Source organism: Acomys minous (assembly GCF_964271855.1).
Source record: "Acomys minous genome assembly, chromosome: 3".
Classification (NCBI taxonomy): domain Eukaryota; kingdom Metazoa; phylum Chordata; class Mammalia; order Rodentia; family Muridae; genus Acomys; species Acomys minous.
Window position 1 is genome coordinate 66,767,763 of NC_140485.1, and position 11,607 is coordinate 66,779,369.

At 45.5% G+C, this 11,607-nt stretch overlaps 1 protein-coding gene across 1 annotated transcript; it reads right to left on the reverse strand.

The window, feature by feature from the left end:
* Positions 1 to 7,754: 7,754 nt before the first annotated feature.
* MOCS3 (molybdenum cofactor synthesis 3) lies at positions 7,755 to 11,421 on the reverse strand. Its single transcript, XM_084775031.1, has one exon. The coding sequence runs from the start codon at positions 11,415 to 11,417 to the stop codon at positions 10,041 to 10,043; it is 1,377 nt and encodes a 458-aa protein (XP_084631157.1). The 5' UTR covers positions 11,418 to 11,421; the 3' UTR covers positions 7,755 to 10,040.
* Positions 11,422 to 11,607: the final 186 nt, after the last annotated feature.

An 11,607-nucleotide genomic window follows, 5' to 3' on the forward strand; every position in this document is an offset into this window, starting at 1 on the left:
GCTCTTTGGTGTCTCTCGGACCACAGCCTGAGGGCACAGTAGCTGTGACTTCTCCCAAGAGCAGAATGTGCTGGGAAAACAGAAGCCCAGTTCAGGCCCATGAAAGTAAAGGCCTAAAGCCTCAAAGAAGCACAGCAGGATGGAAATATCTGGTCATGGCCAAGAAAAGTCGGAGCTAGGAGTCCTGAGCTAACTGAATGGCTGGGGCAGGGCTAACAACAGCAGGAGATGCAAACTGAGAAGTTCAAAGCCTGTGAATTGGTAAAGTACTGAGTTTGGAAAACAAGAAAAGAGAAGGGAAACTGGGTATAAAAAAAAACATAGGAAAAAATATTTGGTTTGAAAATAGGAAAGTAAAGGCTTTAAGGAGAGAGTTGGAAAACATAATATTTTCGGTGTTAAAAATGGCACAGTGCATCTGGACTCCATACAACCTTGTTTTGCTTGTCAGCATACAAATGGTCATTTTTTTTCAGTGATGATTATAGTTTCAAATATCCTCATTAAGAAAGATTAGAATTAGACAGACTTGGAGAAAGAAGAGACTAAAAATTAGATGCTAAACCGGGCATGGTGGCGCACGCCTTTAATCCCAGCACTTGGGAGGCAGAGGCAGGTGGATCTCTGTGAGTTCGAGGCCAGCCTGGTCTACAAAGTGAGTCCAGGACAGCCAAAGCTACACAGAGAAACCGTGTCTCAAAAAATGAAAAAAAAAAGATGCTAGTGTAGACTCCAGAGAACAGATGTCGAAATAATCTTTAAATAAAAGTAGGGGACCATCAGAGGAATCTGAACTGGGACCTAAAATAACACCAAAAGAGGTAGTTCCAGGTGAGAGAAATCCACAATATCTTGAGGAATTAGAATGTCAACCCATAGAGATACAATGTGTTGAATTAAAAATCCAGACTATTCAGGGGGAAGAGATCCCCCTCAGTCACAGTCATAGGGGAAGGGAGTAAGGGGAAAATGGGAGGGAGGGAGGAATTGGAGGATACAAGGGATGGGATAACAATTGAGATGTAATATGAATGAATTAATAAAATATATTTTTAAAAAAAGAATCCAGACTATGCTTATTGATGCTACCCTACAGCAATACCATAGAATAAGCTATGTGCATCATTTTGGAGACTTAAGATGATGTGTACATTTTGGCACATCATACTATTGATACATATTCAGAATTCCAGTGGGCTTTTGCTTTTAATTCTGAAAAGGATGATTCTGAGATTGCCCATTTATTAGAGGTGGTGACTGTCTTGGAGGTGCTTTTGAAGATTGGGGGTTTTTGTGTTGTTGTTTTTTTGTTTTTTGTTTTTTTTGTTTTTTGTTTTTTTTGACACTATGGCATGGAAAATGTTACAGATATAACTTACAGTCCAACAAGTCAGGCAGTTACGGAGAGATCTAACAAGAATTTAAAAGAGGTGATCATAGAATAGAAAGGGAATAAGGAATATCCAGGGATGGATTAAATGGTGTTTTGTTTTGCCTTTTAATTTTTTAAAAAGTCAACGAGACAGGAAGCACGGCTATTAAAAAGCACCGGAATTTAGAAAGGACTGATGGATTATGTCAACGTATACATGGGATAGCCTCAGAATGGACAAGAAGGAGATGTATTGCATTGGGAAGGAGATTTTACATTTGTACCAACAGAGAGAAAAGCTATGTCTTCCATCGAAACGGTTAGAAATCAGATTTGACAGAGAGAGACACCCCCGCCCCCGAAAGTCTTGGCTACAGACAGGAAGAAGGAAATGAAAAAGACCAAGACAGGGAAATAAAAAAGACCAAGACAGGTAGTGTAGTAATATATATACTGACCCCTCTACTTGGGAACAGCTTTCAGACTGGTTGAGACATTAATGTCTACGCAGCACCAATAAATCTTGTTGGCTACAGAGTCCTCAAGACTTACTCTTAGGTGCCATCCTTTCATACGGCATGAATGGAGATTTATATTGCAGTTTCGTTATACAGTCCAAACTAGCTTATAGAAAAGGGCAAACGTCTTTCACCTGCTCAAAGAGCAGAGAATTATCTTTAGCTGGTCTGTGCACATTGCCCATCCCATACCTATGCAGTTGCAGCACTGTATATTACTTGTGAGAGTTTATATGTTTACAGAACAAAGGGACCAAACACAAGTGGAATGGAGGCGGACCTACAAGGATGCTGAGAGATGTTTATACCAGCATCCTGCTTGATCCACACTCAGACCTCTTCAATTGCTGTTTCATCAAAACTTAATTCCAGGACAACTTCAAAGTGACTACCTCAAATCATCCAGCATCACAAGACTGTTCCAAACAGGATTTCTTTAAGCCTGAATTTTCACAATATTTAGAGACTAGACAAACAAATGTCCCATTTCCCAATATTCGTGGGCCCCCAAAAAGGAATACTATGCCCCAAATCATCAGGAAGCAACATTGGAGAGCGATGATCATTCTACAGATGGTGAATGATTATGGCTTTGGTTTTTTGGTTCTTGAGAAAGGGCTTCTCTGTGTAGCCTTGGCTGTCCTGAAACTTGCTCTGTAGACCAGGCTGGCTTCTAACTCATAGAGATCCACCTTCCTCTGCATCCCAAGTGCTAGGATTAAAGATGTGCACCACCACCACCCAGATGATGACTGCTTATTGTTTAAAAAGTGCTGGAGAGATGGCTCATCAGTTAAGGGCACTGAATTGACTACTATTTCAGAAGACCTGGGTTCAAATCCCAGCACCCACATGGCAGCTCACAACTGTTTGTAAATCCAAGATCTGACACTCTTACATAGACATATGTGCAGGCAAAACCCTAATGCACATAAATAAAGGTAAATAAATAAATAAAGGTGTTGGTTACAAGTTATTAACTGGTCTTGATAAATGAGGAAACTAGATATAGGAGTTTAGACTCAGGGATTTCTGTCTTTCCTTTTCTTTATTCTTAGGTAAGAGGGAAAGGGTTAAGAAGGAAAGGGGGGAATATAAGAATATCATATAACAATAATAGGAAAAGAAGAATAGATTATTGAATCTACTCTTAAGCCAAAGAACAGTTTATAAATCAACAATCTAACATTGGTATAGATTTTGTATATTGATACAAAATTAAAGTTATTTTTTATTCATTGGTATAGATTATTGTATATTGACACAAATTTAAAGTTGTTTTTTATTCATTGGTATAGATTATTGTATATTGATACAAATTTAAAGTTATTTTTGATATGCACATATATATATGTTTCAACTCTTGTATAAGGTATTGGACCTATACAACTCATTTATAAATACAAGGTTTAATTCCAGTCCTTGAAAAGCTTCTATTACAAACTTTTAGGATAGTTTTAAAAAGCGCAAGTTAATAGGTGGTTAATCACACTCATGGTCATGTCAGGTACTAGTCTAGTTTATCATGGAAATCTACATCCTAGGTTGAACAGACAGTGAGTAGCTAGAAACAAGCAACGTCTACTCACATACACTATGGATAGATAATGAATACGTAAATGTGTACAGATAGATAGGTGGTCTCTAGAAACCTCAGAGACCTATAGAAAACGGCATTTAAGGATGTTTTATTATTTTAAGGTTTTCCTGGCAATGAGACATGTCAGCTCCTGGCAGCATCCCATTTGACTTGGAAGATGATGAGCATTGAAAAATCTCCTTATGGAATTTGCTTCATATGTAGCAAACTAGCGACTGGGAAGAAACTGCCCTTGCTCCCTCTGAAGACAAAATGCTGTCTGAAATGGGCAAAACATAGATGCGGAGAAGCTGAACACCAAGCTCTGCCAAGACAGGGCAAGTAAGTCCTTCATAGTTTCTGCCTCACAGTTATGTCTGTCAGATATACTGGGCCAGAAGGCTGAAGATGATACTCCAACATTATGGGAGAACTTTGGGTCACTGTCCAGGCTGCCAGCTGTCTGTCAGTTCAGCAGGATTGAAAGCCGCTTGCCTGCGCTTCCTGCATACTCAGGAAATAACCTTTTCTGAATTCTCTGACGAGGTTGAAGAGTAGATAGTTGTAGTCTTACAATTAAGTGTAAGATGTTTGTAGTTCGATGAAGATGTTTTTTAGGTTGGTCATGCAAGTCATGATAGGAAATTATTTAGATTCTGAACTCTGAACTCACCAAGATAGGGTAGATAATAGAACGCTTTCTCCAAAGTTCCCAAGTGTATATAGACTGGATATTGTGAATGTAAAACTCACCTAATTGTTTCACATTGTTATTATGGCATATAGTTTATTATTGTATAAAAAAGAGCCTTTTATTAGACTAACAGGGGGAATTGTAGAGAGAAGATCCTGTGTATTGTATAAATGCATCACCTGTCAATTTAAAAAAGCCTATGGGAAAAAAGCCTATGGGATATAGGAAAAGGTAGAATAGAAGGTGGCACATCCAGTGGATAGAAAGGATTCTGGGATAGACTCATGTGTGGGGGATTCACCTAGGAAGAGGTGAGGAGGCCAGACACATGGCACCTGAGCAGCGGTAACCAGCCACATAGCAGAATGTAGATTAGTATAAATAAGTTATTTTAAGTTATAAGCTAGGCAGAGAAGAGCCTAGTTATATGGCCTAGGTATTTATAAATATATTTTGAGTCTCATGAGTCATTATTCTGGGAGCTTTGGGCTAGGAGGAAAAACATGCACACCACCTCACACAGGTGCTTGCTGTATGGCCCCATGGGCCTGCAAGCCATAAGACTTCCATTCCAGGGCTGGAGACGGCTCAGAGGTTAAGAGCACTGACTGCTCTTTCAAAGGTCCTGAGTTCAATTCCCAACAACCACATGGTGGCTCACAACCATCTATAATGAGATCGAGTGCCCTCTTCGAGCCTGCAGGCATACATGGAGACAGAGCACTGTATACAAGATAAATAAATCTTAAAAAAAAAAAAAAGACTTCATTCCATATACTGTGAAATGTTCTATGGGACCAACAGCCATCTCCTTCAATGAGCATATCCAATGAAAGGAGGGATGTAGGGACAGGATGGAATGAACCAGTACATACAGGACACGTCAACTTTCACTTAAACAGATGGGCTTTCTAGTTTTGACTTTTCTTTTTAATTTTTTTTTCTAATGTATATAGGCATTTCGCCTTCATGGATGTCTATGTAACACATGTGTGCCTAGGTTCCACAGAGGCTGGAAGAAGGCATTGGATTCCCAGAGAACAGGAGTCATCTATGGTTACGAGCTGCGTGTGGGTGCTGAGAATCGGACCTGAGTATTCTGGAAGAGCAGCCAGTGCTCTTAACTGCTGAACCATTTCTCCAGGGCCCCCCCACCCCCCACTTGTAGCCCAGGACATGGCTTAGAGTACGTGACTTTTCTGCCTCTAACTCCCAAGGGGCAGGGTATGCAGACATAAGCCATCATGCTTGACTACTGCCTGTACTGAAGAGCAGGCCTGGTGTGTGTTGAATAGCTCTGGGCTCTGCGGACAGATGTGTCTGTAGACCTGGATGGAGAGTGTTGTGGTCTGAATGGGCAGTGTGCCCTGAGGTTGCATCAACATGTAGTCCCCAGAGGGGGCCACCGTTTGGGAGGTTGTAGAAACCTTAGGAAATGCAGTGTGTGGTTGGATGATTTGTCTTCCTCTCAGTGAGGGCGGGCCTTGAAGTGGTGTTGTTGCACTTTAAGACAGTTTATTTTTATTTATGTACATGTGTGTTTTGTCTGCATCTATATTTGTGCACTATGTGCATATGTGTATGTGCACTATGGATATGTGCACTATGTATATATGTGTAGTAAGAGTTTTGTTTTCTTTTAAAAACCCCAGGTATGTTATGTGTGTTCTTGTTTTATTCCCAGGTGTGGCATATGCTTCAGTTGGCCCATAGCTATTAACTATGATTGTCTCGTACAATAGCAGGGCCATGATCTGCCAGCTGCAGATAGTCTAATTCTGGGGACTCTGGAGGAGAGGGAGGGGGCACTGTGAGGAAGAAGAAAGCTGCTGCTCCCCATGCCGCCCCTGCATGCTGTTGTTGCAGTTCGATAAGAAGTTGGAGACATCCTGACTACAAAGAGTGGACTTGCCCCAAGGAATTCAGCGACCCTATCGGCAGGAAGTAGCTTAAAGAGACCTACATGCCTTTTCCGCTCTAACATTTTCTCTCCAAGTATTGGGGGGTTGGAAGGAATAAGACTTGGAAAGGAGGTAGAGGTATAAAAACCCAATAAAATAGATAAAAAGCAAATACATCTACATATATGTGCACTGAATATCTGTGCAGTATATGTATATGTGCACTATATGTATCTGTGTACTGTGTGTATCTGTGCATTATATGTATCTGTGTATATGTGCACTGTATGTTATCTGTGCTCTGTGTATATGCACTGTATGTTATCTGTGCACTATCTGCATATGTGCACTATATGTATATGTGCACTGTGTATCTGTGCACTGCATGTGTCTGTGCACTATGTGTATATATGTATCTGTGAACTATGTGTATCTATGTAGTGTATCTATGCACTATGTGTATCTGTGCACCGTATGTATCCATGTACTATGCTTATCTCTGCATTATGTGTATATGTGTATCTGTGCACTGCATGTGTCTGTGCACTATGTGTATCTGTGCACTATTTTCCTGCCTGCTGCCCTCAGAGGTCAGAGAGGGTGTTGCAGCTCGGGACTGGAGTTATAGATGGTGGGGAGCCGTGTGGCTCTGCAAGGGCACTAAGTGTTCTTGAATGTTAACTCAGCTCCCCAACCCTGGGTCTCACATCCCAGCCCCACTTCCTCCTCCTCCTCCTCCTTCTCTAAGATTTATTATTTATACACTATTCTGAAGGTCAGATGAGGGCACCTGATCTCATTATAGATGGTTGTGAGCCACCATGTGGTTGCTGGGAATTGAACTCAGGACCTTTGAAAAAACAGGCAGCACTCTTAACCTCTGAGCCCTCTCTCTGGCCCCTCTTCCCCCAGCATCTTTTTTTTTTCCCCAAGACAGGGTTTCTCTGTTTAGCCCTAGTTGTCCTAAAACTCTCTCTGTAGACCAAGCTGGCCTCAAACTCTTAGATCCGCCTGCCTCTGCCTCCCAAGTGCTGAGATTAAAGGCGTGCGCCACTACTGCCAGGCTCAAAATGACACAGTTGAAAAGCAGGCTGAGTGGAAGGGTGCTTCCTGGTGTGCTTTTCTGTACATCTTCAGTGTGATGTCAGCTGGATTGTCTCTAGAGTGGAAGCACACGCTGAGGGAGCCACCTGTCTCGTCTATGGCTGTGTCCAGACCAGCACTTTACCATCCTTACAAACAGCTTCTCTGTTGCAGACTGTTTATAAGCATTCAGGTTCCAACTACAGTGAAAAGCCTCCTTCCTCTTTTTATTTTACAAGTGTATGTCTGACTGTATGGCTGTACACCCTCTTTGTGCAGTGATCACGGAGACCCCAAGAAAGTGTTGGATCCCTAGGAACTGGAGTTACAGTTGTCAGCTACCATGTGGGTGCTGAGAACTGAACCTGGGACCTTTGCAAAGGCAGCAAGCCCCTTTTGCTTCTGAGCCATCTCTGCTGACCCTTTTTTCAGCAGTTTTTAGACCTAACCTATTTGGTACTTTTCTCCTGCTGCTGCCAGAAATTAATCCGTGGGTTTAATCCAACCTAAAACAAAAGTAGCAAACTTCCAAAACTACCTTTGTGACTCCTCTGCCCCATTCTCCCACTTTCATTCTGACTGGTCTACAGGCAGTTGTAAACATTTCTTTAAAAAAAAAAATTACTTGCAATATGAGTTCTTCAAAATACCAGGGAAGATCGGGCACGGTGGCACACACCTTTAATCCCAGCACTCAGAAGACAGATGCAAGTGGATTTCTAGGAGTTCAAGGCCAGTCTGGTCTACAAAGTGAGTTCCAGGACAGTCAAGGCTATTACACAGAGAAACCCTGCCTCGAAAAACCAAATTTCACTGAATTTCAAAGCCACCTTGGCTGCAAACAAGACCCTGCCTGATGAGTAAAGAAAGGGCTAGGAAACAAGGATGCGCAGGTGCACGGCACCTGGAGTGGTCGGGAGACACCTGCTCCAGAGCCCTGCTGACCCGTCCTCCGTGCTGTTCAGTGCACCCCATCAGTAAGCTGCTGAGAGACTACAGTGTTTTTGTCCTTTTTAACAAACAGAAGCCTGGGTCCAGAGAGACGGCTTAGCGCTGGCTGCTCTTTCAGGGGAACCAGCTTCAATCCCCAACACCCTTTTGGGAGTCACATAAACTTTGCTGTCTACAGGGAGCAGGGTGGGGTGTCTGCTCTTTTGTGCCATGGAGATGAAGCCCAAGCCCTGCTGCCTGCTAGGCACCTGCTCTACCACTGTCCTACACTCACTTTTTAGTCTATATTTTAATACAGGTCTTGCTTAGGTGGCCAGACTGCACTTGGACTCACTCTGTAGCTCAGACAAGCCTTAAACTTGTGATCCTCCTGCCTCAGCCTGGAGTAGCCGGGAAGACACAGCTGTACCAACAGGCCTGGTGAAACTGTTAACTATGTAAATAAACATAAAAATACCTACATAAAAGATGCTGGGAAACAGCAGAGTGAACCAAAACAGAAAACAAAGGGAGAACAAAGGCTGGAACCTGGATTAAGACTCCAAAGCAGGCGCAATGTAGTTAAACAAACCCAGCGGTTCTCAACCTTCCTGGGCTGCAACCCTGGAATAGTGCTCACGTTATGGCGGCCCATACCATAAAATTATTATTGTTGCTACTTCATAACTAATTTTGCTGTTATGCATCATAATATAAACATCTGTGGTTTCCAGTGGTCTCAGGTTGAGCCCCGTGAAAGGACTGACTGCCAAGGGGCTGAGATGAGGGAACCACAGGCATAGCATATGGAGGACACTAAAGCTACGCACAGGAAAAATGCTAGCAACTTCTGAGGGAAGCTGATGGGCCACAAAGCGGTTCCGTTTGTTTTGCTAAACTGTCAAGATTGCGCTCTGATATTCACAGTAGGTTCCACAACAGATCAACTTCCTGACAATGAAAACACTGCATGTTATGTGTTCCTAAGGGGTATATCCTATCATCTGAAGCAGAACTAAGACTCAGCATGTTTTTACTTTTTTTTTTTTTAGAATTTAAAACTTCACGAGTGTTCTGCCTGGGTGTCCATGGCCCTGCCTGGTGCTGGAGTCAGCATCTGACTGTGGTACTAGAGTTACAGTTGTGACCCAGCACAGGAGCGCTAGAGGTCAAACCAGGAACCCCGGGAGGGCAGCAAGCGCTAAGCCATCTCCCCAACCTCTCTAAGAATAGTTAGTGCCGTGCCGGGCATGGTGGCACACGCCTGTAATCCCAGCACTCGGGAGGCAGAGGCAGGAGGATCAATGTGAGTTCGAGGCCAGCCTGGTCTACAAATGTGAGTCCAGGACAGCCAAGGCTACACAGAGAAACCCTGTCTTGAAAAAACAAGAAAGAAAGAAAACATTAATTAAAAATGGGCTGAAGGGGGGCTGGAGAGATGGCTCAGTGGTGAAGAGCACTGCCTGCTCTTCCAAAGGACCCAGGTTCAATTCCCAGCACCCACATGGCAGCTCACAACTGTCTGTGACTCTGAGATCTAACATCCTCACACCAATGCACATAAATTAAAATTAAATAAATATATTTTTAAATGGCCTGAAGGCACGTGTACTACTTGTGACTAATTCAGTTAGACTAAGATGTAGTAAAACTGCATCTTAATTCCAAGTATAAAACGATGGCCCAGACAGCATTTTGATTGGAACAGGTGGGAAACGTGCAGTACCATGCCACATTCCATGTCACATGTCGGAGGTACAGCACAAATGCCCAGAACACAAGGCTTCCCTCAGAAACTATTGTGCCCTGTTTTCTTTAAAAGCTCCTTGCAAAAGAGTCCATTTATTCAGACTATGAATCCAGGTTCTTCCCTACATTGAGAAGTTGCTAATAAATAGCAATAAATTTGCTAATAAATCCTCGAGATCCCACAACCATCCACGCAGATCACAAGGTGTCCCCCTCAGTATTGTGGAAATGTCCCATCAATTTTGGCAGCCCAAGCCATGAGTCCCCCCACAATATCCTGAATGGTTAAGGAGTCTAACTCTGGCACTGCCGTTAAGGACTGCAGGACCCTCACGGCTTTCTGGGAGTCGTTCCCCAGTTTGCAAATCACATACACAGAGGGAACAGCCGTTTCCTGTGAATCCCGCTTCCCTTCCCGGAGAGCATCCCCTAAGAGTTTCAGGCTGTCGGCATCCCTGCGCTCCAACTGATTCAAAGGGATGTGGAGAGCGTGTGGCAGGCGACAGATGTCCACCTCCACTTGAGGCCGGACGTCCAGCAACACGTGGGGCGCCCCAGAATCCAGAAGCTGCTTGTAGTCCGTCACAGAAATCCGCTCCTCCGGGCTCAGGAGCTTCAAGGCGCGGCACTTGTCGGTGGCCGAGGAGCCGCAGAAGGCCTCATAGTCCTGCAGGCTGGTCACGGTGGGCTGCTGACCACACACGACGCAGTCAAGCCGACGGCCCCGCAGCCGGATCTTGCGGAAATGGCCCCCGAGGCCGTCGAAGAGCAGCAGGCTGCCGCTATAGGAGGTGCCGAGGCCAGCGGCGATCTTGAGCACCTCCAGCGCCTGCACGCAGCCCAGCACGCCGGGCACCACTCCGAGTACGCCGCCGTCGGCGCAGTTGGTCACCGTCTCCGCCGGGGGCGGCCGCGGGAACACGCAGCGGTAGCAGGGCCCGCCGTCGCAGTGGTAGACGGTCATCTGGCCCTCGAAGCGCAGCGCACTGGCGGACACCAGCGGCCGGCCCGCCAGCACGCACGCGTCGTTCACCAGGTAGCGCGTGGGCACGTTGTCCGAGCAGTCGGCCACCACGTCGTAGCCGCGGACCAGGTCGAGCGCCCAAGCCTCGCTGAGCGCGCGCGCGTACGGCACATACTCCACCGCCGAGTTGAGGCGGCGCAGCGCGGCCGCCGCCGACCGAGCCTTGGCGTGGCCGGCCAACGCCTCGCCGTGCAGCACCTGGCGGGCTAGATTGCTCGTCTCCACCACGTCGTGGTCCACCAGACCCAGACGGCCCACGCCGGCCGCCGCCAGGTACTGAGCCAGCGGACAGCCCAGCCCGCCCAAGCCCACCACCAGCACAGAAGCGGCCGCCAGGCGCAGCTGACCGCGCACGCCCAGCTCCGGCAGCAGCAGCTGGCGGCTGTAGCGTAGGATCTCGTCCCGCGACAGCGTGGCCTTGGGTAGCAGCGGTGATACCCGGACCGGACGCTCGGGCTCCGGCTTGGCCTCCAGGGCTGCAGTCAGCTTCCGCTTCAGCGAAGCCAACTCTTCTTCACGCCTGGCAATTTCATCTTGTAAGGCCTCTATGTCCTCCAGGGCAGCCATGACAGCCTCTTCCGGAAATATCCGGGAAGTGACTTCCGTTTCCGGTTGCTTGTCTCTTAGGGACCGGAAGACTAAAAGGCTTCCTAGAGTTTGAAAATGAAACTAATGGTTGTTTTATATATTTTTTAAAAGCCTCCAGAGTCGACTTGAAACAGTCAGAGACTCTGAGTATTTCCAGGAAACCACAGAG

Bases quoted from the DNA above. Each gene is read 5' to 3' on its own strand.
- MOCS3 (XM_084775031.1), bottom strand. From the start codon at position 11,417: ATGGCTGCCCTGGAGGACATAGAGGCCTTACAAGATGAAATTGCCAGG.